This window comes from Lagopus muta, chromosome 18 (assembly GCF_023343835.1).
Source record: "Lagopus muta isolate bLagMut1 chromosome 18, bLagMut1 primary, whole genome shotgun sequence".
Lineage (NCBI taxonomy): Eukaryota > Metazoa > Chordata > Aves > Galliformes > Phasianidae > Lagopus > Lagopus muta.
Genome location: NC_064450.1, coordinates 4,500,407 through 4,527,596, shown reverse-complemented (window position 1 = coordinate 4,527,596; position 27,190 = coordinate 4,500,407). Strand labels below are relative to the sequence as shown.

General features: G+C 48.6%; 1 protein-coding gene across 9 annotated transcripts; it reads right to left on the bottom strand.

Moving 5' to 3' along the window:
- Positions 1 to 4,830: 4,830 nt before the first annotated feature.
- Positions 4,831 to 25,258, bottom strand: EXOC7 (exocyst complex component 7). Of its 9 annotated transcripts, none has more exons than XM_048964847.1 (21): positions 25,014 to 25,258; positions 24,440 to 24,505; positions 23,243 to 23,427; positions 22,554 to 22,659; positions 21,800 to 22,022; positions 20,158 to 20,325; positions 19,130 to 19,141; positions 14,464 to 14,532; positions 13,051 to 13,196; positions 12,653 to 12,805; positions 11,872 to 11,970; positions 11,236 to 11,298; positions 10,805 to 10,871; positions 9,187 to 9,225; positions 8,082 to 8,147; positions 7,285 to 7,405; positions 6,801 to 6,896; positions 6,404 to 6,467; positions 5,851 to 5,892; positions 5,538 to 5,671; positions 4,831 to 5,102 (listed from the first exon to the last, which is right to left on the bottom strand). In XM_048964847.1, exons 1-21 carry the CDS (start codon positions 25,206 to 25,208, stop codon positions 5,000 to 5,002), a joined length of 2,217 nt encoding a protein of 738 aa, XP_048820804.1. In that variant the 5' UTR covers positions 25,209 to 25,258; the 3' UTR covers positions 4,831 to 4,999. The 9 variants fall into 9 exon arrangements, with proteins under 9 accessions (XP_048820804.1, XP_048820801.1, XP_048820805.1 ...); XM_048964844.1 differs by lacking the exon at positions 19,130 to 19,141 and adding an exon at positions 15,486 to 15,578; XM_048964848.1 differs by lacking the exon at positions 19,130 to 19,141.
- Between the last annotated feature and the right edge of the window lie 1,932 nt (positions 25,259 to 27,190).

Below are 27,190 nucleotides of genomic sequence, written 5' to 3'. Positions count from 1 at the left end.
GGCACTGGCACTGCCCTTCCCGTGGGGAAGAACCCACGCAGCCCAAGCATTACATCCCCACAGAGCAAGGCTGGGCTGCAGGGCCCCATGAGGTCCATGTGCTCCAATAAGGACCTAAAGGCTTCTATCCTGCAGATCGTGTCACCTCCCTTAGGATACCTGCAACCCCCTCCTCCATTTCCCTCCTGCTCAATGCAATCGGGGCTGGGATGAAGCTACTCCTTGCTTCACTTTGCTTTGCTCACACCTGGGGTGAGGGATGCTAAGGGGCTGGGGGAGAAATCATGGGCAGAGGTGAGGACTCTTGAAAACACAGCATTAGGACACGCTGTGGGGGCTGTGACCCTGCAGCCCCGCTCCTCCTTGGTACTGCGCTGTCTCCCTTCCAAGGCTTTGCCTTCCCTCCCCTGCTGTCAAAACACTCATTTTCCCCCACTGAGTGTTATTATAATCAGCTTCCTGTCCCCACGTGGAGGGCCAGAAACCAGCCCCTGCCTCCTATCAATAGCCATTATATTTAGTCTAGGCCTGCTAACAGCATAAGTCACAGAATGTGATTATATAAACAGCACCATTACTCATATCTGTATTTACCACCCCTGCTGAACCCTTTCCAGCCAGGGAAGCGTTGCAACAGCCACACCAGCTCAGCTCAAAGCCTCCTCCTGCCCTCAGCACCCTGCACCATGGGGTGCAATCCCTGCTCGTGCCGGGGACAGAGACATTGTCCCACCATCTCCTCACTGCCCCAATAACACGTTCCCCATGCTGGCATGGCTGGGTGCTGATGCAGAGGAGACAGCAGTGATAAAAGGAAAGCTGTCCCCCAGGGAGCTGCTCAGGATCCATCTTCAGCTGGAGACACGGGAAAGCATCGCTGTGGTGCTGCAGTCAAACACAGGATCAATACGTGCACTATGTGGAGGTGCAAAATTATCAGCAAAGGAAGGACGAGCAATCTTCTAACAAGAAATGATTTAGTGAACAAGGAAAATGATTTGCAGAGACTTTCAGCACATCCATTAATTACATTTAACACAACCTTCCCAAAAACCGACTCCAGTGACTCATGACTGCCTGGCTCCCCTGGCTGGTGGGTGCCAGTAGAGCTGAGATGGAGCACCCAGGGATGGAGCACCCAGGGATGGAGCACCCAGGGATGGAGCACCCAGGGATGGAGCACCCAGGGATGGGAGCTGCACTTGGAGACGCAGCACATTCTGCCACTGCCATCCCTGCTTTGAGGAGCACATCCCAAAATTCACGTGGATCTGCTGACCTCCTTTTCCAGCAGCCCAAGCCCACTCTTCTGACACCTCCTTGCAGGTGGGATTTGAGTTAAAGTCTCTTGCTCCTTGTGATCTCTACTGTGCGACATATCTGCCCCTGCCCTCCCTGTTTTATGGATCCTCACCTGCTGATCCATAGCTGCTTGCTTACAAGCAACGAGATGGAAACCTGCTGGATCATTACACCATTTACAGGATGGTGCAGAAATAGAGCAGATGCTCCACTGCCTCTGTGACTGCTGCCAAGGGCTTATGAGCAGCACAAACCCAGAGAGGTGGGAAAGCTTGGAATCAAGCATCTGGGTACAAAGGTGCACACAGAAGGAGTGGAGATGCCACAAGCAAGGAGAAGCAGATGCAAGATGCTGAGCCCCAGCATCTTAAAGTGTAATAAAATGTAAAGGTTAAAGTTTAATAAAAGCGAATTCAATGGGGAGAAGGAAATAAATAAGCTAAATTCAGCTTTCACCAAGCCCAGCAGAGCTCACAGAAACAAGACTGAAAGCTCAGGTTAACATAAGCTTGCCAGAGTACAGTTTTAATGCTGTTTTTCCAGGAATTGCTTTTAAATGCTTGCCATGTCAAATTTCCTGCCTGGTATTGCAATGGAATCCAGGGGGGGGGCTGAGGTTTTTGAGCCCCCATCTTGCTTTCTGCTGTACCTGACTGCCAGCAGCAGGAAATCTGCAGGGATTCTGTCCCACATCCCCGTCCCTGCTGAGTTTGACAAAGACCTGTTGTTTTGGGGCAGCAAAGGAGGATTTCACCAGAGCAGGAAGCACTCCCAAACCCTAGCACAGCCCTCCAGTCTGGCCCCCCACAGTAAAAAAACGTTCTCCTGAAACAGATCTCCAGCCCCTCAAGTCCAAATAGTGGGAAACAAAAGCACTTGTCCATGGGCATTAGCGGATGCACTGTCAGCCAGATCAGAACCTGGGGCTGTAAAGGAGGAAGAGGGAAGGGCCTTAAAACCAGCAGGATCCTTGCAGGAAGCAAGGGGGAGAAGTGTGTCAGGCCCAGCAGCACTGTGCAGCTTTCAGCTGTCACCTCTGCCAGCAGTCTCAGCTGGAACCACTGCACTGTTGGCAGGGTCACTCTTATTAAACGTGTTGCACACACATTCCTTACCATAAAAAGCCAAGGAGCACGCAGTGCTGGTCCTGAGCACTGTGCAGAGTTGGCCACTGCTAGAACCCTCCAGGCAGCCCAGAGGGGCGAGGGCTCCTTCCTGTACACCAGGTTGCTAAGAGCCCACCCAGCCTTGTCTTCAGCACTGCCAAGGATGGGGCACACAGCTTCTCTGGGCAGCAATGCCTCACCGTCCTCCAAGTGAAGCATTTCTTCCTGATATCTAATCTAGACCACCCTTCTTTCAGTTGAAAACCATTCCCCCTTGTCTTATCACCTAGACTCCCTGACAGAGAGCGCCTCTCAAGCTTTCTTGCAGGCCCCTGCAAGGTACAGGAAGGCTGCTAAGCTCCCCCTTCCTTCCCTCAGCTTTGCCTGCAACCATTCCAGGTGAATCACTTTGTCCTGGAATCAGCTGCAATAAAGCACATGTTTTATAGCCTCAGCCTGAGCACATCAACAAATTCCACCCGCTCTCCCGGAGAAAGAAATACACATCAGATCACTGCTGTGGCAGAAACAGATTCAGAAAGATGGAATCCAGATCATCCTGGTGAATGTCAGAGCGTGCATCCAGCATGCTTGACACTGCACACAACATGTGCCAGCAGTGCTTTGCTTTATGCTTAAAAACACTCTGTCCAGGACCTGCCAGCCTCAGAGAAGCTCTCAGAGCTTGCAGAGGAAAAACAGATAACTCTGAAATCTCAGATTTCCTCAAGCATTGGAGATCAGAAGGCAGGGAAGAGGGCTCTCAGGTGGGTACTGCAAACCCAAAGGGCCAGGCAGACGTGACTGAGATTTAAACCCACAGAGTGGAGCAAATCTGGGCTGGACTAACCTCTCAAATGGCATTGCTGCTGTTTTATTGTCTTAAAGGAGTTTTGTACACCACCTGAGTGTTTCAAACCATACTTTAGATCTAGGCTTATAATTAAAAGGTCAGGGGTTCGGAAAGGCCAAGAGCTACCTGAGAACAAGTTGTCTGTGCAGGCAGCAGCAAGGCTCTGCCATGGCAGGACCTGTGCTCTCATCCAGGCTCCTGTGCTCTCATCCAGGCTCTAACATCCAACTCTTGCACAACATGAGAAGAGAGATGCCCTGGGCCAGTCTTTATCCATTGGCACTGCAACCACCTGGGTCAGGCTGCTCCTAGCACACAGCCCACCTCGCAGCTCTGAGGCAAGCTGTGTGGAAAAGAAAAGGCAGGGTTGGTGAATGCACAGCAGCAGAAGGGTTAAAATCCTGCTCCCTTCCTTTCTACCACCTGCTCTCACTCTATTTCTTGCTGAGGTCTGCCCCATTGCCTCCTCTCCTCCTCCTCCACCCCCATTCTGCTTTGCAGTGCCCCGATGGTGACACAATGGCTCTTCCATTGCTGGGCTAATTAGGTGCCAGCATACATTCAGTTCTGTAAACACGTGCTTAGGTGAATAATGGACTTGCTCCAGACTGCAAAGTAGCAGCTATTGTGAGCACACCTAGCTCTATGGAAACCCCTATTTCAAGTGTTCCGATAGGGAAATGATAGATAAGACCCCACAATGGAGCAACAGCAGGAGTGAGGTGGGAGAAGGAGGACTGAGAACACAGAAAGACAAACGTGCTCCAAAGCTCTGAAAGGCTTTGGTGTGAAGATGGCCAGATTCAGCTTCCATAGTAAAGCCTGCAAGTACCACTCCAAGTCACACTGCTGGCTGGACTAGTGCCCAGAAAATTATGCTAGGGAAGTAGCATTTGTTTCTCACATGATACTCAGAGGTTTTATCAAGAGAATGGACTTGGCTGCTTGCAGGAAAGAGATGCATCAGGTACCAAGACAGGGTACAAAGAAGAACTGGGAAGAAGGTCCTCTGCAGACATCAATATGGAAACATTTTGACACGTTCTGCCTCACATCAAGGAGCAGCAACCAGTCAGGATGCCAAGGATCTCCCTCTGGTTCTCAGTGCCCTCCAACCTGACTGCAGCATGCTGCTGCCCTTTCTACCACGGCTTCACACAGGACAAAGAGCTGCTACTGGGACAGCTAATGAAGCTTTGGGGTAAAACATTCCCTGCACATAGCAGAGCTGCAGGTCTGCTGAGCTCCAGCAGTGACAATACTATACCTCAGAATGATCATCTTGCCTCCTTACTAAAGAGAATGAGAGTTAAGAGCAACCACGGGAAAATCCTTTGGTATCCTACAGAAATGTGATTCCCAAAACCCATCAGGGAAGCAGGCAGCACAATTCAGAGCTTACAGCCTGCTGTCCTAAAGAGAAGGACTGTACCCAAAAGGATTCACACACTCCCTGTGTCAGCTGTGCATCGAAGTTTGAGTACTTATGAAGGAGCCTGAAGATGTACAGATATAAATCAAGACACAGCACTGCAGTGCACACCTTCAGTATTTGTTCAGTATCCAAAGAAGGCAAAGACAGGCAGGAGGTTGTGTGTCCACAGCTTTATAAATCTGATAAATACAAGTATAACACCCTGCCCACAACAATGGGGCAGGGGAGAGGGGAAGGGAGTCACAAAGGTTGCTGAAAGAGCACTGACTTGTACTTGGCAGCTGAAGAGTACAAGTTGTGGGTTTATGCTGATGTGTCAAACAGCTTTTCAATCATCTCTCCCACCTGGTCGACCTGGTATTTGATGTACTTCTCAGGGTTCTTGGTGAAGGGCACATTGCTATACCTGCAAAGGAAAACAACCCCCAGGTAGCAAGCAAATGGAACAGAGCAAAAGACTCATTAACTCTCACCTCCTCTTCTCACACTGAGTGAGGCTGCTCCCACCTGCACCCTTCCTCTGCCAGAGAAATCAGCTCCACTCCAGCATTTGCACTTCAATCTGACAGGATATCTACAGTGGGTCTCCTGAGGTTGACATGAACAGTGTAAAGTGGCTCAAAGCTTTGTGCTAAGTAGAACACCTGCACTCACTGAGCAAGGAACCAGGGTGACAAGCAAATGTTGACAACTAATAGAACTCCCCCTGGGGGATATTTTAACATGCAAGATAGCAAAGCTAAGACAGGAGAGTAGAAAAGTGCCTTACCTCTGGCTAGCCTAGGACCCAAAAACTCAGTAAATCCACAGAAGAGATGACAGTGTTGCAAGAGGTTCTCACCTGCTCAGGAAGGCACCATAGGACTCTTTCACAATGGTTTTCTGTGCCCGCCGAATTTTGTCCCGCTGCTCCACGTCTGGGATTGCCCAGGCTTTCTGGATCTTGCACAGCTCCTCCAGCCCATCATTAAAGCCCTGCCCAGAATAAAACCTGGTGAGTGTCCCAGCTGCAATCGTGTCTCTACTGCAGTATTTTTCCCCTCCATTGGTGATCTCCACTGGACAGGCCTCCTCCTTAGGCAGATCTTAGTTCAGTCCTGTTTCTCTGTCCAATCAGCCATGGGATGTTCCTATGCCATCTCTTCCCTCCTTACCTTAAAGCGCTCCTTGATCATCTGCCTCTCCTTATCCTTGAGCTGCAACAAGGAGGGAAAGAAGTAAAAATCCAGCATCACAGTTTGCCCACAAATTCCTCATCCAAGTGGAATCCCACCTATTTAGCTCAAATTTCTCCTAAAGCAGGGAGGAGAAAAAGCTGCAGTGAGCAGTGCACCCTACATACAGCAACTGGCTTTCGTCTGAAGTACGTTTAAAGAGGGTAATTTTCAGCCAGAACAGGCATAAAAATAGACTTCTCTATGCTTTGAGCCCCTTCTAAGGAAAGGTATCCAGCTTTTGCAAATCCAAAATAGCAGTATTTGCTCAAGTGAAAAGCCTAGAGGCAGAGATTAGAAAGACTTGTGTGAATCTGGATAGGGGAGATTAGAAGGCAGTGCTGTTCCCTCTCTTGCCCCAGACACAGCATTCACTGCACACAGCAATACTGGCATGAGATATAATGAAGGTTTCTGGGAATTTTTGAAAGTGACAAAGGACAAGATTCTGGCAGTTTCTGTCACCTAAAAACATCCTTGTCCATCCTCTTACCTTCACTCCTGGTTGAAAGACAGGCAGATTTCTCTCCGAGATGTAATCTGTCACCTTTAACCAGCTGAATTCAAAATGAGATGGGAAAAGAACAAAGAGGAGGAGTTAGTAATACCTCACCAGAGCTATTATGCTCTCATCCAGGACACAAAGGCCAAACTGGATTAAAGCACCCACCGAAGCCTTCCACAGTGACCAGGTTCTAAGTCAGATTAATTGCTTGGCAAACAGAATATTTGGGTTTGGTTTCAGACTAGTTTCTGGTTTAGGTGAATCTCTCCCACCCTCCACCAGCATTGGCCACGAATTTCTCAAGAAGCTCTAACAAAACCACAACAAAACTGAGGGAAGAACTGAGGGGATGCTGTCATGGTTGCCACAACAGATGCCAGCTGACCTGCGCTGGTAGGTCTGGATCTGCTGTTCAATGAGCTCCCTGTAAGATCTCTCAGCTGTCTTCTGTGTCACAGCTACCAACTGGATCAGCTCAGACCTGGAACAAGAACAGAAAACATGAGGATGCACACGAGCCAGCTGCTATCAGCAAGATCTGTGCCTTTTTACTGTAAAGGGACCTTGAAATGCACAAACGGGGAGGCAGGAGCTACTCCAAGTTGCTTTCCAAAGCACCACTGTCAACCCTCTCAAGATGAAAGGATTCTCTGCAACATAAGGCATCTCTGATGCTTTCATCTTCCACTCTTGTGTAACATAATGTTTATATGTAGGGCAAAGGTTTCAAAAGGGCAGCTTCAAGAACGCAATATAGCAGAGTTGGGACAGACGTGCAAGCAAACGCACTCAATACACCAGATTCTGCTTGAAAACTGCACTTAGCATCAGCCTAGACTTCAGAGAGATTAACTGCAATACATACTTACTTCTCCAGAGATTTCAGAATGTAGTTGTAGTTGTTGTGCAGAAAAATGGCACTCAAAGCTGGGTCTTCATAAACCTTGGATTTACTAAGAAGGTTAAGCTGCAAGTTGCCCAGCACTTTGCCTTAAAGAGGACGAAAAGTTTTGCAGTGAGACTTCTTGTTACTGAAAATTCAGAGTGCTTTGTGCTGCTCTTGGGAATCCACAGCAAAGCAAATAGCACAGCCTCAACTAAATGTACAGGCAAGGGTACAGCCATTGTACCTTGCAATCCTACAAGCTTTACACACATCTTTCCTCAGCAAGTCACCAAAACCTCCCAGTGAACGAGTGCTTGGTTGCAGCTGGCAACACAGAGCAAGTTCCAGGTCCAGCATGGGTGGTGAGGCTGAGCCTGATCACAACACAGGTTCATCTCAGGGAACCTGACAGACCTGACCACCATTGCAACAGATCACCACAAGGCAGTACTGTGAACTCACCTGATGGTTTTACTGTTAAACAGAAAACTGAGATTTTACAGAGACCCTCCTGCACTCAGGCAGGACTAAAAGCCCAAAGAACAGCGTGGAAATAGTTTAAGGCAACTGATAATAAAAGCAAAATGAGATTCTGCACTGTACTTTGTCTTGTCTGACTGTAACAGGACAAAACACCCAGTCCAACTATTTCTATCCAACTTCTGCATAATACTCCAGCTCAGACATGGAAAGATCACACAGAGTGGAGAGTACTCTTCACCCAAGAAGTCAAATGCAAAACAGCCCATGCAAACGTGGGAAGATGTGCAGATTACTCACAGATGTAGGTACTCAGCAGCCGCCTGCTGAACTCCGAACTGTAACTACTAGCTGAAGAGCTGGTCTCTGAAAAGAAAAGAGTCTCGGGCCAGTTAACATGCAACAGGAAAGAGGAGGGCACATGTGGTCAGCCTGATTCTATGCAGGCAAGCCCCTTCCCTGTTGCTACAGAATTAGTGCTGAGCTCTTGTTGTCAGTGACATTAGCTCCCTGCTTCAGTGATGATCGTCAGTGGATTATCCAGGGTGAGGATGATCCTTGCATCTGCATCAGGTGCTGAGCACCCTGGCAAAAACCTTTCCCCAGTGCTCAGATGACACTTTCCATCTTCTCAATTAGAAGCACACCCTCCCCTTCCTATTCCCACCACCCAAAACGGGGTTTTAAGCAACAGCAATTTGCAGGCAGAGAACAAACAAGCTGGAGCTGTTAACAGCAGGCACACAGCAGTAACTGAAACAAGCAGAAGACCTCTGGAAAGTTTCAGCCATCCCCACAGTTGCTGACAGGGCCTGCTTGGCTCTGTACAGGAGACCACACCAGCACGAACACCTGCTCATAGGCAAGCAGTGACTGCAGGCTGGCACGCGTCCTTCTGTCTGTGCACCACAGGGATGGCTTCCTGCCCCTGAGGGCCTGTGGGTTTGGGACATACAGGGCAGCTATCTCCTCCTTCCCCACCAGAGAGTTTGGCAGCCAGGCCTAGCTCGGGTGGTCTGAGTTCGTAAGCACCCCATGGGAAAGGCCTCAGGGCTCCTGTTGCCAGGAGTTGGACAATGAGGAAGCAAGCACACATAGCATAAGGCATGACACCAGCTGGGCCAATTTGCTGCCCATGCCAAACAGACTCAGTGCCATGAGAGTGCCTTCAGCCTGTTTCAGCTCATGTGGCATCCCTCTTTGTCTGCAGGTGACAAGCCCTATTCTTTCCAGCCCACTGGCAAGAGCTACTTACCCTCCCCTCCCCTTTTTCCCTTTTCAATTATGTGTCTCTCCCCCTTTTTTTTTTCCCCTTTTACGTGTTAATTTATCACTCCTGGAGAACAAAGAATTAACATACATCACAAGGCAATATAAGTGGGTATGTGAGGGTGAGTCTGCTTACCTCTGGGATCTAAAGGAATATTGTATGTGTCCCCAAGAACTAAAAGGATTAAGGCAGAGCAGAGAGAAAAAGGGGAGGGAGGAGAGAGAAAAAGAAATGCAGAGTGCAAAAACACAGGTTAGAGACCACCTTCCCTTTGAGAACTAAGCAGATGTTAACACAAAGCAGCACAGACAGTTACACAAGACAGCAGGCAGGAGTCCCTCCAAGGCCACAAATGGAGCTGAAAAGAATGGAGAAAAGGCTGAGTCTAACCTCCTTCCCCTGCTAGTGACATGGTTTGTATTGTCATTGCTTGCATTTAGCAAGACACCTTGTCAGTTCAAGCTAAGTTCTGAGACAAAATAAAGCCTTCTCGTACATCAGCAGCACTTCACTGGGCCTCGAAATGAACTGCACGGCCCACATAACCTTTCCAAGAAGTAAAACCATCCCACCCTACCTCTGCATGGTTACACAGGGCCCTGCTGAGCCACTCAGCAGGCAGTAAAAGCATCAGATTGCAGTCACTGCGTTTAACTGATAAGCTTTGCTCTTGTTGTTGCTACTTGAAGGGAACGCTGCAGAAAAAAATGCATGCATTTCCCATCACTTGGGATCGCTATGAGAGCTTCCAAACTCAACTCCAGACATCCACATCCGAGCAAGCAACTGGAAAGAGTCACTGCAGAAGCACCTTTGGGTGCAATTCACCATCCCAGAGCAGACGCCTCTGTTAACAGCAGTGAACATTCCCAAATTCCTCTGATCTGATGATGCTCTGTCTGGAGTGATTCAGGTCACTTGAACAGGAACCAGACCTCGACCAAAACTCAGTAACCAGAGTGAAACCCAAAATGAGAACAGCCTTGCCATGCACCGATGTCCTGCGCTGTGCTCCAGCTCTGCACCTCACCAGTCTGCTCTGTTCTGACCTGTCTGATAGCATGAGCTCTGCCTAGGCCAAGGGCTCACCACAGAGCTGGGAGCTGCTGTTCTGTGCAGAACCAGGAGTCAAGCTCTAGCTGATAAACAGCAGCATCCTCAGCATTGTTACTCTAGGCCAGTACTCTCAGCTTCAACTACACGTACTTCCTTCTGGAATTAGTTTCTTTAGCAACCTCAAGAGCAGAGCTAGAACTTATCCCACTGATAACTTTTCACAGCACATGAATAGCTGAGGAGTCCCAGCTGGACACTGAGGAGACTGTTCTTGCTACTGCTGTTGTACTCTGACCAGAGAATGTGGCAGAGAAAGAAGGCAATTCATCACCTTATTTACCTTATTACAGCTAACTGAGGTGGACTTTGCTCAGTATAGTCACAGGGAATTGGGTCTGTGTCAGATTAGAGCTAAATGTCTAAGGCATCCTCTCTCAATATATCTATCAGTCTGATAAGTACCTGATAAGAGCATGTGGAAATGTGGAAGGCCAGCAAGGAAACACTCTGCATACCCTGGAGCTCTCCAGAAAAACAACTATATGGTCATGGCAGATTGGAGGACAGGACACACCATAAGGCAAAGGACAGGAGGAGAACCAGTTCACAGTGCACACAGAGGTTTGATCTTTTTAGGGAACATGTCCAGGTGATTTGGGAAAGGAACTGCATGCCCAAATAAACCCCATGCGTGTACCTTGAGATGCCAGCATGGCACCTGCTGTCTCCTGGAAATCCAACAATTGCTGTAGGAAAAGGATGGCCTGGAGGAGAGGAAGGGAAGTTAGGAAATGCAGAGTCAATTGCTTTTATACTCTGCTACTAAGGATCACGAAGGAACACATCTCTTCTTACTCAAAAGCCTTCAAAAAACAGATTCCTAAGCTCTTTTGAGTTGGTGGGTTGAACCCACACAACCACATCCCATCGAACACATATACAACACAACACATATACAACACAAACACACAGAACAAGTAATCAGCTGATTTTTCCATGGAAGCTGGTTAATTGCCCTTCCAACACCAAGACAGATCAATTTAAAACCAGAAAATTCCCTGCTGCTCTTTCTAAAACCTTTCCAGAGGCTGTTTTTGACTACGAACGACTCAAATCACCATCACGTACGTTGCTGGTGAGTTCGTGAACTGTCCCATCTTTTGGCATGTTATATTCCTTGTCTGGATCATTCTAAGAAGAAAGAGACACATGGTGAGCACGTAAGGGAACTGAAGGCATCTACAATACAACTGCTGCTGCAAGCGGGCTGTGTGCTCGTTCATTTAGCCTCTCAGCACCTCCATCCTCGTCTCTCACAGTGCCACCTTCTGGTGCTCAGTAAACACAGTTCCTGAGCATTGGCAGCTCAGGATCACTGGGTTTTGTTCAGGGCACGACCATCGAACGTTCAGCTCCCTTACAGGTCACTGCGCTGCTCAGACCCCACCTGACAAAGGGACAGTTTAGCCTGAGTCCTCCAGAACTTTTGAAGTCAGACATTTTCCTTTCTTTTCAAACAGGATTAAATTCTGAAATTTGACTTGAATATCTGTGGAGGCCTCTTGTATTTGAAACCAGCAGCCAGCGTTCAGTACTTGCAGCTGAGCCTCCAATACAATCCAGCAAGCAGAGCCCTGCTTTAGAGTCAGAAAGTAGCTGGGCTCCTTCATGGGAAGTGAAAAGCTCAGCTAGGAGTTCTGCTCATAAAACCTCCCTTTCTAAACCTGCTTGTCCTGGTAGAGAGAACAGTGAAGGTAATCCTACCTTAATGTTGTCAGCAAACTCTTCCAGTGCCTTCGCACCAGTTGTCTCCATGGAAGTGATCAGCCCTGGCAGTTTGTTCTTTGTGCCTGCTGCAGTTCCCTGAAATAGTCCCATAACAGAACAAAGAAAGCAGTATCTGACCCTTTGTCCAGCACATATCCTTCTCTTTCCTCCATACCCAATCATCTCATTCACCACGTATCAAAAGAATATTTATAGCCCTAATCAACAACGAGTGAAATCCTGCATTCTTTGGTGTGACAGGAGAGGAAGATGCTGCGACATTAATGACAACCAGGACTTGCTCCCTCTTGTATTTCCTTTTATGCAGTACCTATCAGAGGCTGGTGAATCAGTCATCAGCTCCAGCTGGAAGCAGATGGAAAAGAGCCTTGCTAAACCCGGATGCCATATCTGATACCTGGAGTACCTTGTGTCATGGTCCAAGCAGGCTCTCCTCAGAGAAGGTGATGGTCCAGATGTCAGCAAGCACAGTTTAAACTAAGCTCAACAGTGCAGTGTCAGATTAAACACTGCAGTGGTTATGTATGTTACACAGTAATGTAGATAGTCCATCACCAAGTCATGACAAAGGAGATACAACTCCTGCTGAGAGGTGCTGGCCCAGCATCACAGAAAGAAGCAATGCTGGGAGTGACGGGTGCAGCTGTGCTGAAGGACAGAGGTGACACTGCTTTGTGCAAAGCCACTGCAGTCATTTCTTTCAAAACTCTCCAGAAAACCCAACTCATACGATTGTCTTCACTCCCACTGTACTCACCTGCAAGACCTGGTCAAATTCTGGCTTCATCTGCTTCAGGTGCTTGAGGATGGGGAAGATGGTGAGCACAGCTGAATAGTCGTGTCGGATGATGGCTTTCCGGGCTGCTGAGACAATGTTATCGCCCTCCATGATCAAGTTATCTAATGATTCCTGTAACAAAGCCAGTCAGTCAGAAGTAAGCAGTGACTTCTGCCCAACCAGCACAAGGGGCTCAAAGGATACCCATCGAGCATGTCAATTTAGCTGGTTCCCTGCACAGGAGTTCAGCATTAGCCGTGCTGGTGCTTTTGGGCACCCACAGCAGATGGAAGAATCCACATCCTCATAATGAAGAAGGAAAAAATACTTTGTGTGTATTCTCTACAAGAGATACTGAGAGGAAAGGCCCAACTGACCTGGATGAGGGAATCAAAAGTCTTCTTCTGGTGGTGCTCTGGGACGATTTCTGTCAGGAGCTGGTACTCACTCTGGGCCAGTTTGACAAAGGCACTCACACAGTGAATATACGCATCGATCTCGATGTCGAACACATCATCCCTCCCTGTAAGGGCAAGATGTTTTTAAGAGAACCAAATATGCACTGAGCTTCCAGCAGCTCTGCTCACTCCAAGGCCCCGGATTACACAAAAAGCACACGGTTCTTCTTAAACAAGCAGTTCTGGCTTTGTGCCCATCCTGGTGCCCCCTTGGTTTGTGCATGGAAAGCTCTGCAACCCCAGAGGAGGCATGCAGAGTCATCTGTGGTTCAGGCAACTGACACATCAGGATAACACCAGCTCTTCTCAGCCTTGTGACAGAAGGCAAGTTTGAAACTCTTGTGGGATGCAAATTAAAATTAAGCAAGGGCTTGAACACAGAGTACTAAACTAAGGAATGTCTGAGGTGAATTATTCAATGCCTCTCCTCGTATTTTTAGACTTCCTTATCTCCATTTGTCAGGTAGATGAAGAACTGCCATACTGCATCAGCATTTCTGGGAAATCAAGGCTGACAGGAAGGAAGACAGCCTCTTCACATAGGCAGTAACTAAAGAGAACAACAGGCAGAAGGATGACTAACTCCTATGAAGCAGGAATATAGACACAGTTAGGTGAGGTATCTGCCACAAAGTGTTAGACACAAATGTGAATATTCAAATTCTTAGCATATGAACATCTCAAGACCCAGCAAGGAACCTAAATGGTAGGCATAAGTGCCAGTAAGATACAACTCATGCCAGCAACTAGCTGGATTTGTCAACAGGACAGACACAAATGGACTCAAATCATCCTGCATTGCTCCGATTCCTGTAGTAACCACTACAGAGCAGCAAAATCAATGCAGAGGGGCCTTCTCTAAGCTGCAGGCTGCTGCCTCCTTCCTGCCAGCAGCAACTGTAGATGGAGAAAGAACCAACACTACAGGTACCTCAGGATGATCTTTTAAAAGTTCTGGTCAGCAAGTGACAAGTAAACGTGGTGTGGTATTATTACACATGGCCTGCGGTGTGCTACGTGCCACACGTGATCCCTGTCTGCTGCACTTCAGCACTAACCAAGCCAGCAGCCACCTACAGGAAAGAGCCCCTCAGCACGGTGGCCATCAGCTTTTGCTCAGGCAAAACTGGGGTTCCCCGTTTGAGAGCTCGGGCTGTGTGCAATTAGTAGGAGTGAATTCTACTGAGAAGAGCCAGAGCTTCACAGCCAGAAAAGGCCCGTGCTCAGGACTACCACGTAGATGAACAGCCGCTGGCTACGAGACTACTGTGAAACATGCTGAAAAGAAGGGATGTTAGCCAGCTTGTTATGAAGTGACAACATGGTACTTACCAGCAACCGGCCCATGCTTGTCGCTCAGGGTATCGGAAAGGTGTTTAACTCGTAAGTCATGCTCATGACCTAGTGAGATGTCAGCCGGCACAAACAGAAGGCGCAATTTATCCAGGGTGGTTACAGCATGGATGCTCACACTGGCTGGAAGCTGCTTCAAGCTTGGCTTATTTCATCTGATCCACATTTTTTCCCTACGCAGTTCCAGGAATGCTACCTAACCAAATCCCTGTGTGGGGCCACGTAGCAATAGCAACCCTTTGAAACCTGATGAGAAGTGAGAGTTCAATCGTTTCCTGGGCCATAGGTGTCGCCTGAACCTCCTCAGAGTCATAAGCTCTGAAATGAATTGTGGGCACCAGAAGTGCAATTTGCACCCACAACCGTTACAAACCAAACTCAAAGCCCATCTCCTGCTCAGCACTGAGAACTTTTTTCCCCAGTAAGTGATTCTAATCACTGCCTGGGAGCCAGTAGACTACAGTGTAGGTGTTGAACAGCTCTACTTCAAATGAATATGTAGCAGGAGTTAAAAAGGTCTTCCAGATGCTTTGAACAAGAGACCTTTCTTCTCTGATAAGACAGGAGATTGGAATATGGAAGGAGACTGTTGAGGTAGGCCTTCACAGATGATGCACTGGGCTCACTGTGGTGTAACACTTCTACATCAGGTTTGGAAAGGTCGCTAGGAAACTGAATGTCTCAAAGTCCAGGCAAAAAAGAACAGAACAGAAACACCACAGGCAGATGTCATCAGAGCAGAGCTTCCATTAGCCACGTTCCCACGATGGACCGACTGCTTTAAGGTAAGATTCCTCGCCATCAATGTCTACAGAGACTTGGAAATTTAGCCACTACATTCAGAGACCTCATTTGGCCCTCCAGTACCTCCCCAGTTCCCCAAGGATAGCTGTACTCATGATGCTGTCCACCAAGCACTTGGCTAATGGAAGCCCCACCTGGAAAAGCAAGGCTGATAACACAGAGAAGCTCAAAGGTGAAGTAGCTTGAGCCGTGATTACCTTCCATAGGAATGAGGTTAGAGGCCCCCTTTTTCCCATCTAGACCATGCTGAGAGTACTGTTTCAGAAGGTTCTGAGCCTTACGGATCGTGCCTGTCACCAGAGCCAGAGAGAAGAGACAAGAAGACCTAGAAAATGAGTGAAAGAAAACAAACCCAGAACACCAGCCCTTCACCAGCAGCTGCCACCTGGGCCCAGCGAGAGGATGCTGGGCACCACTGAGCATGCTCAGTACGTGAAGAACCCAAATCTCACGTCCAAACGTGCTGACACAGCAGTGTTTTCAGGTTGTCTCCCTTCTTCAAGGGGAGGCTATGAAGTTCAGCCAAGGCTACAGAACACACACAGGTGTTCTGCAGCCGAGCCTCCCCTGAGCTGTGGTGTGGACAATTTCCATCCAGCACTGCGTGCTCCCACAGCCACAAACACAGCTCATCCTCAGAGCTGCAGGAAGGGGTGCCCTCCTGAGGGGTATTTGCTGAGCATGCTCAATACAGATCCCCACAGCCAAGACAAGGAATGATCTCTGGCATTCTAGGAAGCCATTCTAGGAAGCATAAAAGAGTGACAACCTCTGGACTCGAGAGAGCAATTGCAGCAGCAATTCCCATCATAGGGATCAGAATAACGGATGCTGCCCACTCTAACTCGTATTAAGTCACCCTAATCCCCAAGACACTTTTCTTCCAAAGGAACCTCAAATCAATTAAAACCATGGGGAAAAAAAATACAAACAACAGTGGGTTAAAAGATTTGTACTTAACACACACAAATAAAAAACAGACAACTGAACAAAAGCTGGTGCTGTATATACAGCTAGAAAGCATACACAAAAATGCATTAATGGGACAACTGAAAACCAAGCACTGTTTCCACATTAGAAGGTTAGTGGTCATGCAATAAGCTACTGTTATCACAAGCACATGGACACCCTCCCACAGCAGAGCTTCACCTTCGCCTGCACTACAGGGAACAGAAAGCTGTAGGAAGGCAGATGGACTCTCCATAGAAAAAGATGAACCAGAAATGGGCTGAGTGAAATGAAATGAATGAAAGAGGATCAGAGAAATAAAAATGGGGCTGCCAACAACACTAAGAATCATTTCTCTACCTTAAAGCAATAAATACTTCAAACGTGCAGAAAATGCCTGCATCCCCCAGTAAATGTTAAACGTAGTGCAGGCAGGAGATGAGTGCCAGCTGCCAGAAGCTGAGGACTAAGCTAATCCTGGGAGAAAAACAAGAGCACACTGCAGAACAGAGCCCTGAGGCACAGGATCACAGGGCACTGCACTGTCTCTCCAGGCACTGACCGGTTCCAACAGCCACCACATCTGGGGTCATCTTGAAAAGGACCCTACACTGAGACCAGTGAATTACCAAGGTGCCTCCCCAGGGCTTGCAATAAACAGGAGATCATGCATGCTTGCTCACAATAAACAGGAGGAGAACATCATCTGCAAACCACATTAGGCTGGCAGGAAAACTCTAGACCCACACCAGGCAAGCAGGACGACTCATGACCTCGTGCTGACGGATTCACTCTGAGCTTCTTGTACGTGGTCAAGTGAGAGGGAAGAACATCACTTCTTCCAAGCCTCCTGAGGCTTTTCACACCCAACTCTCCCACTTCACCCCTAGCTACATTCAGAAACCTTGCTTTTGGTTTAAAAATCAAACAGACAGCACTACTGCTGCTGCCAGCAGGATCTCCCCTCGCAGGGACCTTAGGGCACTTCACAGCTCACCCCCATGGTTTTCCTCTCTGGTGAGAGTTTGAAACACCTCTGCCTTCATTTACATAAGAACAATTAGCAGCGTACACACTGACACACACCCTATAAATGTTTGTAGACATCACTTCAGTGCTGCCATATCCCTCCTACTTAGCGTCGGCATTAGCCTTTAATAGATTCTAGTGCAAAGCAAACGCTTTTGTTCCACGATTGCTTTCCCTTGTTAGGCAGCTCTCAGACCAAACGGGATGGCATTTCAGCTGCTAATGAAAGCATCACATTCCAGCCAGGCAGTGATCAATATGGGAAGCAGGCACAGTCTCTTTATTCTGCCACACAAAGACTGCACACAGCCTGTCTTCAGGTAGCACCCTGCTGCTAGGTAAAACCGAGCTGCTAAGGAAGCAAACTGGGGAAGAGCTCCCAGCAAACTGCTTTAAAAATAATAAAAACCAGAGATTGCTCCAACTCAACTTGGCAAGTCTCAGATCAGAGGAGGCGATCTGGCTTTAAAAATCTGACTGCTGGAAGTGTTTCTAATTGCATGCCTTAAGAGGAGACAATGCAGGGTACACCAAGAAATGAAACAGTGATGGAGATGAAGACTCTGACACAATACAAGGAATGGAGCACGTTCTCCAGAATCCCAACACGCTGCCTGGGGGAGGGGGATGTTTCTGCCTTGTTACTCTGTTCCTAATATCTCACTTTGCCTTTAGCTGCAACTTCCTTCCACTTTGCTCTGTGGGTGAAAAGGTTATAAAACATCAGATTTAGTTTGTTACTGATCCCCTGCAACAGGTTAAAGTTGGGGTGTGCACTGGGATACTCTTCCCTGAGGATCAAGGGAATCCACTCCCTTGTTCAAACAGTGAGAAAACCCCTCACTAAAACACAAATGTGTGGTACTTTCCTTACTAAAGCAATAGCAGAGAAAAAACCCCAAGATTATTTGCCTGTAATTGAACAAAAGCTAAAATCAGGTGAATTAAATGCCATCAGATGAATATTATTATTAAGAGAATCACTGTACCAACGTGGAAAGAATATCAGAGTTTCACCTCAGGAGCTGTCCTTGAAAGCTGACAGAACTGCAGAAATACTGGTGAATCTTAGTAAGGAAAGATAAGCTCCCTCATCTCATTTCACTACAATTCAGTGCCATACGAGATGGGTGTCCTATGAGGTTTAACCACTCCTGCCCTTCAAGAGCCACAGCCTGGTTCTCTGCCTTTGCTCACAGAAGACTGGAGGCAATCCCTGAGACTGACAGCATCCCCAGTGGATCATCTGAAATGCTCTGTCCTTCACACACTGTCAGCTGTGAGTGCATTCGCTGTGCTCTGCTACCTGACCCATCCCACAGGCTGTGATTAAACTGAGCAAAAAGAAGCCAGACCTCCTGGCAAGTTTACAGCTGAGGTATTCAGAAGTTTTGGATGCCCAAATGCATCCATTTTGGAGGAGCCTTGTCTGTAGAAAACAAAAGCTTATGTGGACTGCTTTGGCACTGTGTAAACAGCCAAGATTTGAGACTCATTTAAAAAAAATACTAAAGAACATTTTTAAAAGCTCCACAGCAATGTCAAGTGACTTGTGAGACATCCCTTTGTCAGGCAGTTCTCTGCTGACAGGGAACATCTGTTAGAATGCTGCCTGCATTCACCACTGCAACTCACACATCAGCTCTCAGGAACAGCTCCAGGGCACAGCAGCAGTGGCACAGATTGATTGAAAAGCACCAGATGGGCATCTCTGGATGTACAGACTTCTGAAGGCAGCTTTCCCTCTCCCAATATCCCAGGCACACCCTCTGCTTTAGCACGAAGAGGTCCAACAAAGCCTCTCCATTCAGAAGTGAAGAAAGCGAGCGCCAGGTCAGCACACACACACACAGACATACGTTACCTGGGATGAGCACTGCGTTCACATCAGGATTATAAAAATAAACACAACACAATTAAAATGGATGGTTTTTTCCCCTCTCTCTTTCCCCACCCCATCTATTCCCATCCCCTATCCACATTTCTCGTTTTCCTGAACCCATGGGAGGTGTTTGGACAACAAGCTAAAAATATTGGACTGGAAGAGAGTATTTTACTAAACAAATCCACAACAGTCCATGCTTTTCTGACTTCCACCCCTATTTACTCTGAAGATAGCAAGGTGCTGGGATAGGCAGAGGGAAAGCATCACTGCTTTGCCATGGGAGGCACGTGCCAGCTTTTGCTGACCTTCCCAGCCGTGCTCCCACTGATGGCATATCCCAGAGCCCAGAGCCCCAGCTCCACACTCCAGCTGGAGCAGCACACAGGAGCACTCAGCCTCATCAGCTGCAGAGAACACAGTAAAACTCCATTACGAAGGCAAGCAGAGTAATTCGAGAGCCAGACAGGCTCTTGAGGCAAAAGCTTGAACAACCCTTTCAAAATTTGATCAGCACAATTTTGGCCCTCCTGTCTGTAGGCACCTGCCTAGTCCCTGCTTCAACTCCTGATGAATCCTCAGCTTCCTACAGCACAGTATTTACTCATAACTAGAGATCAAAGTGATATGCTTCATCAGGTCTGAGTTTCCCACTTTGCTGTAACACAGGAGATATTCCAAGGCTGAGGACAAATGTTGTCAAATCACATTAATTTCCTTCTCTCGTCGGTCTCTTTCTGCCGACTTCCTCTGTTAAAATGCCTTGATCTTGATCTTGTATACAGAACCCACCCCAGAGAACAGACCCAATGACTTGAGTAATGGAGATAAGGTCTGCAATCTCAGTATTGAATCCAAGGCAGAGAAGAGGTGCTAATTTCTGAAATCCCATTCCTCTCCTGCCTGGAAAGCGCCCAGAATCTACTTCAGCAGCAAGAGGTCCTGCACAAGTGTGTCAAACACCCAGGTAAGATGATAGAACGTACAGAGATCCCCAATCAGGGACTCACCTGGTCTCTTGATTGGCTTTTTGGTGGGAGTGTCCTTCCTTTTGTTCTGGATGGCAGGGGAATAGGGGACCCCTGTAGAAGAGCTGTTCTTACGGAAGTGGTCTTTCAGCCCCTTGATGGAGCGGTCGAGCTGGACTGAACGGATTTGGAAGTACACTGTCATGAAATCTAAGGAGACAAAGTAGAAGCAAGGTAATGAGCAAACAGGAAACACTGCATGGCAAAAAAAGAAATAAAAACGTTCCTGAAATACCGTGGCCCAAGGGGGACTTGAACAGCATTGATGTGGGAAACTAAACAAGGGCTTTCCCCTCCCAGAATATCAAATCCAACCACCCCAAATCTAGAAACTAAAATACAAATGGACTCAGTAGCAAGAGCAATAACAGTACAGAGGAGACACGTCTCTCTATCCCATAATGGAGAAACTGAAACAGATAGAGAACAGAGATGGTGAAACCTGAAATGGAATCCAGGCAATCCCTGTGAATCCTCCATTCCCACCCTTCTTATCCTGCCACAGCTCTAAGGTTGACTTTGCAACCAAGAAGCCACAGTGTTCTATCACATCTCTCACACCAGACCCAACCAAATCACTTCCAGGCCTTTCTTACAGAAGGATGCTTCGAAGGACAAGCCGATTAACCCTGCATTCAGTACAGTGCTCTCCCTTTCCATCCTGTTTACTCTTCCTCCAGCTCCATCCCCTTCCCTTCTCCATGTCACTACCACACCCTGAACCTGCCTCCTCTCCAGCCCAAGTCCCTTAGAACCCATTCCTCAAGAGTCTCCTGCATTTGACTCCAGCACACAAAGCACCTGCCCACGCTTCAGGCTCAGCTGCTGTCCTGTTGATACACAACAGCTGGAAAAATTCTCCTATTTTCTTAAAAAACAGGCTTCCTTCCTCTGCTGTATTCACACCAACCCTCCCACCACACCCAAGAGTAAATGCATGCCACAACCAAGAGAGCATCAGCTTTGGAACTGATGGGAGAAGTTTGTGCAAGACATTCTGAAATCAATTCAAGCACTTCATTTCCACCATGAAAGACTTCAAACAATTCTCAGGTTTCAGGGCCTACAGAGATTAAATGGGGGGGGTTCACTGTCTGAAAGCAGAACATAAACTGCCTAATAAGAATGAGCCATATATACTTCAGTTGCTTCCTTTGATCATGGAAAAATTCTTAAGCAGCTTTTAAGGCTGTTTGTCATACTTGCTTGGCACAATAATCCTCACTCAGAATTAAATCACTGGAGTGGGGGTAGTTCTAGTAGCTGCATATATGTGAAAGAACAGCCTTCCTGTAACAGGCCCACTAAGTCATCTCATAGCAAAGGAAAAGTCAACAACAGAGTATAAGGATGCAGGTAAACTCTGATGTTGCAAAACAGGGAGGATGTGTGTTGACTGAAGAAAATATTCTGTGCTGCTTTCATTTTGGTCACGTTGAACTAAAAACGGTTGACTCTCAAATAGTTCACAAAAAGGAGAAAGTCATCAGTGCCTTCCACCTCTGTGATATCATAGCACCCAATGACTGCAGCTCCAACACCCTGCTTCTGCCCTCAGCCGACGACCAGTGGGAGAGCACTGACAGCACAGAGCTACAAAGGCACATCAGGCAGTGCTGCCAACCTTGATTCCTGCCATTTTCCACCAGCCAGCCAGAAATGCGGATGACGTCGTGCAGGACGCTCTCTGGGAGGTGCTCCAGTGACATCTCCTCCTGCGTGTCCATTTCATCTTCCCCACTGATCAGGTCCAGGATGAGGATGGGTGGGACAGGTTTGGTGTGCCGTGTCATCAAGCTGCGGAACTCTGATTCCAAGGACTCTTTTCCCCTCTCAAAGAGGGATTTCTGGCACAAGACAGCAGAGGACAGAAGAACAGGGTTTCTGTAATCAGTCACTCACAAGTCTTTCTGCATGAGATTGCACTTTCTGCAGTGTTTCTAATCACTGTCAAGTACTGCATGCTTCAAACTCCAATGCCTGTAGCTAAGAGACTTTTAACGACTTAGTTACATACAAAAATTCCTGGGAGTCGCTCGGTACACAAGTGGGATTGAAAAAGATCTCCCATACTGCTCCAGCAACTGAAGGGCTGACAAGAGCTACTCAGAGGGAAGGTTCTAGCATCTCTATCTTGTGTGCAGGGAATACTTTTAGAAATCCTAACGGCATAAAGCATGAAAAGAGCAAAATATCACAAGCAGAAACGCTGCTGGGTTCAGACTCAAACAGAAACCAAAGCAATCATTTTTCCAGCTGTGCCCAAACCCCTTCTTTACCAGGCTGCAAGCCCCCCAGCCTCTCACAGCAAGAGGGCAAGTGGCAGGGCTGTGGCTGGCCCTGTCTCTCCCATGTCAGCTTCCAGAGCTGTGACCTACCACACGGTTCAGCTCCGGGCTGTCTGGATTGTTGTCCTGGAAGTATTCCACTGCTTTCTGGATTTTGTCCATGCAATTCAAGTACTCCTCCAGCCTCCCAGTGGGGCTAAAAATAAAAGCAAAAATAAAAAGGATCAGTGGAAAAAAAATACAAAGTCAGCAGCAGGACAGACTCAGGATGAAAATAATACAGAAAAATTCAATCATTTTCTCTCCAGCTTGAAGGAGTTCATGAATTCACTCTTGCTTCCACTCAGTGCCACAGTTGAACAGCCAAGTCATGCAGCAAGCACAGAAGTGTTGATGTATGAGCACCCCAGAAGGAGGGCCATCACATCTCCTAGAGACTGAAAGCAGGCCCCAGCACAGCTTCAGTTCATCATGGAGGCAGCGACAGCAGCGACAGGGAAGAGTGAACTTTTGGGAAAAGGGTGGAGAAAAGAAATGAAGCCAACAGTGGTCATGAGCTTCATATGGCAGCACACATGTAAAATCTGGAAGAGGCATCAGTGCAGTCTGAGCAGACTCTGCCCTCTGAGGACTGCTGAAAGCAAAGTCAGAAAGGGGATGAGTGGTGGAAAAGGAATGTGAGAAGGATACGAGGAAACTGAGTGCATGGAGTCAGCGCCTTCTCTACCCCAAAATTGGTAGGATGAAGCACCCCAGTGAGACCCAGCTACTGAACTCACCCTTCCTTTATGATCTTCTCTGTGTCCTTAGCCACATGGTAGTAACTGATGACGTGATCCAAGCAGGACAAGGTTTTCTCCACGTTCTCCTGCAAGCGCTGTAGATTCTCTGTCTGTTTATGGACAGGGATGATCGAGTTCTCCAGCTTCATCAAACGACTTTCAAAGGAGGAAAGGATAGAAACCTACGTGCCAAGAGAGACAGAAGAGTTGAGGACATCCCTCCACATGAATTCACACTACAGGTCAGCAGCTAGAGTAGGGCAATCAGCCACCTTCAGGCCTCACTTCTGTTCCAGGCCTGATATAAATTTGCCGTGACTCCTTAAGGCAGGCTGTTTAAACTTTCTATGTCCTAAAGAATAAATTACAATACAGATCATCTGCTGTCAAAGATAGGCCAACCTTACATTGGTAAAGCATGCAAACATACCAAAACAGTAATAAGGAAGAGCAAAATTTTACTTGATAGCAAGACACAAAGCCACTGGAAATGCCTGGAGGTGCCTTAGATACAAGAGATCAGTAAAAACATCACCTGGCAGCCACCTTGCTCCACAACACTAAGATGTAAAACAGAGCAGAACACAAAGGCACAGTACAGCACAAACGTTCTTCTACACTGTAAGTATTTGTTTTCCCAAAGGATCTGTCGCTTCTGAACTGTGGAAAACCTTAGCAAGCCCACAGAGGGTGTCTTAATGTCATCTCTTCTGGGTCAAAATGCAATTCTTTCAGGATGCACTCTTATGATGAATCCTCCAGACTTATCTGGTGGTGCTTCTATGACTTTTCTAAATTGCTGAACACAAAACTGAATGTTATATGCCAGTTAAGGGCTTACCAGCACCAATCAGAGTGCAATAATTACTTTCTACCTCTTAAGCAAAGTATTACCAAATAAATTCCAAATAAGACCAGCCTTTGTGAAGCAAGAACAAGATACTGTTGCACAAATTAGCCTGGGGCCTATTAATACCTCTCCCCAAGAGAAAGGACAGACTGTAAGGAGATGAAGCCTTTGCTTTGCGCCCACACCTCCCTTGGAGAAAGGCATGGATTTGAAACCAGCCTGTGGAGTGTAAAAGCATTCATGTATCCTTCAAATAAGTACAACACCACCCTCGAATATGAGTTTTCCTAAGGATGAACAGACCGTGACCCAACGTTAAGGCTGAACTTCAAGGAGCTCCTTACCATGTTCTTTGTGAGCTGGTCGCTCTTCTCAAGACTCTCTTTGATAAAGGACAGAGTTTCTTCTTCCTGCAATTAGGATGAAAAGCAGTTTCCATTTCAGACCACCGAGCGCTCAGTTCCCTAAACACCACACACGGGTTTGTACAGGTCTTGCTAGATCTGTGTGCTTGATCTGATGCCATACTGTAACATTCCACCTCTAGAGAGAAAACAGCACCTAACCCGAGGCGAGAAGCACTATGCAAGGAGCGGGGCTGTCAAGGATCGCTCATTTCCCCGAGCCCACAGCCTCACGCTCAAATCACAGCGCAAAACCAACGCCTCCACCACCCCAACTCACACCACGCACCTCCACCCACAGCCCAGCTGCGGCTGTGAGACCGAGCCCTCAGAAAGCCTCCGTGCCCCAGGAGCGGGCAGGGACACACAGACACGGCCCGGCCCCGAGGAGAGCTGGGGCGGCTCACAGCTCACAGCACCAGGCCCGTCTCCGAGGCAACGCGCTGAGGCTGCAGGCCCAGCCCCACATCCACGCATCGACAGGACCCGCGGCTGCCCCCCGGCCCAGCCTCACCTGCTTCAGCTTGTCCTCGATCTCCCTCCTGCGGGCCGACATCTCCTCGGTGGGGATCATCGTGCCGTGGGGCGCCGGGGCCGCGCTCCACAGAGGAACCCCGCTCGCACAGCCCGCTTCCGGCCGGTCACCGCCACGGCGCCATCTTGGGAGCGGCAAGGGACGTTGCGCATGCGCAGAAACGCAAAGTGCCATCTAAAGAGTGGCCTCCGGCGCAGAGGGGCCGGAAGGAGAGCTGCGCTGGTGCGCGGACGCCTTGAATGCGGCTGGCGGGGATGTAAGGCGCATGCGCAAAAGAAATATCGGCAGCCACCTTGGGTGTGGCGTACGGCCTGCGCCGCCATTTTGGGAAGGGTGTGGTGCGCCCTACTGTGGCACCCTTTCTCTGCTGGGATGTACAGAGTGACCCCAATGTCAGCGAGGGCCCTAAAAGACACGAGGGGGTCCCAAAGGCCACCTGGTGGGAAACCAGTGTTGGTGGTCCTGCAGGAGGGCTGTGGCAGCCAGGCTCAGCTGCCTCCTGGCCTCTGACCCATCCCATTCCCTCAGCTGCTCCCCATAAGATTCGTGCTCCAAACCCCCCATAGCTCTGCTGTGCACCTCTGAACACACTCCAGTACCTCAATGCCTTTCTTGTAGAGAGGGACCCAACACTGAACACAACACTCGAGGTGCAACTTCACCAGTGCCAGTACAGAGCGATGAACAAGTCCCACCTTCCCCTCTGCGCTGTCACACTGCACTGAGCTCATGCACAGAGGCTGCCCACGGAAGGAGGAAATGCAGCAGCTCAATGTGTCCTGGCATTGTTTGCTGCCAGAAAGGTGCTGCACCCATTGCAGGAAGGCGATGCACAGCAGGGAAGTGCCCCAGTGTGACCTTGCCACCAGCTGCAGCTGGCTCTGCTGATGTCAGATGCTGCTCTGTGCGTGCCACAAATCAGACCCCCAACCTCGTGCAGCCTGCTGCTATCGGGGGGACCGCTGTGTCCCCATCTATCTTCCCCTTGTCAGCCCACCCTGTGCTTAGGAAAGGAACGGAGACAGCCCAATGGGTCTCTTTCATTCAACAACGGGTGCATTTTATGATGCACCTTATCATGCTGCAGACAGCTGTGTACTGGCCGACAGGAAGGGCAGTGTATTTTCTGCGTGTGACACAGCCTGGCTGTGCTTGCCCACCAGGGTTAGTGGGGACATCTGCTAACAAGCACTGCGTCCCTGAGAATTGAACTGTCCGGGCTGAGCACGGCTGCATTTGGAAACGATTATTTTTCTTTTCTGCCAATCCACACCATTTCTGTAATTGCACCCCCCCTCAATTCTGAGGGCAGAACAAAGCCAAAAGGAGATCTCCCCCCTCACTGAGCCGTGTGCACCCACACCCCCAAAGTGACACCGGGCAGATGGGGATGTGAGCACTGTGACACGTCCCAGGTGTGTGCACACCCCAAACCACCCTTGGCCTCTCCTGAAACAAAAAACAGCACAGGTTGCACCCCGTCCCGCCGGCTGCTGCTGCCGTCCCGCCGCTCACAGCCGCCTTCCCACCCCTCCAACAATCGCTTTCCGCGCCGAAGCTGCCGCCGGGGAGGATGAAAGGCAATGACTCAGCAGTGGATGGAGGAATGCCGCTTCCCCCCTGCTCCTTTTTCTCCCTGGCAGGGTGTCACCAACGGCCGAGTTGGCACAGTGCATGGCTGGGGCTGCGGTGTGCTAACGAGAGTGCTGATGAGTCCAATTGGCACCGAGCAAAGCTGTTGTGCTGCTCCAACACTGGAGGTCGGGATCTGATCAGAACCCGATGGCTTTGGGCTGTTTGGACACAAAGTTCGGATGACATCACGGCCCTGTTGTTCAGCAATGGGAGTTTTTGGTGCTGCAGACACAAGGAAGTGGCTGCTGCTCCCATGGGGATGTGATGGTCATTTTGCTTGGCGGACAGCAGGTTTGGGGTGCTGGGCTCCCAGAATGCTGCTAAGGAGAGAAGGGACCTGATGTGCAGCTGGGGGCAGTGAGGCAGGAAGCACCTTGCTTTGCTTTGTGTGCTCTGTGCTGACCCCCATGGCACATCCCTCCCAGCTGCCTGTGTAGAAGCAAAGTTCACCCCACGAAAGGTGTAATCTTGATGACATCCAGGTACAGTCAATTAAGAGCAGCCCTCAGAGCAAGGACTTG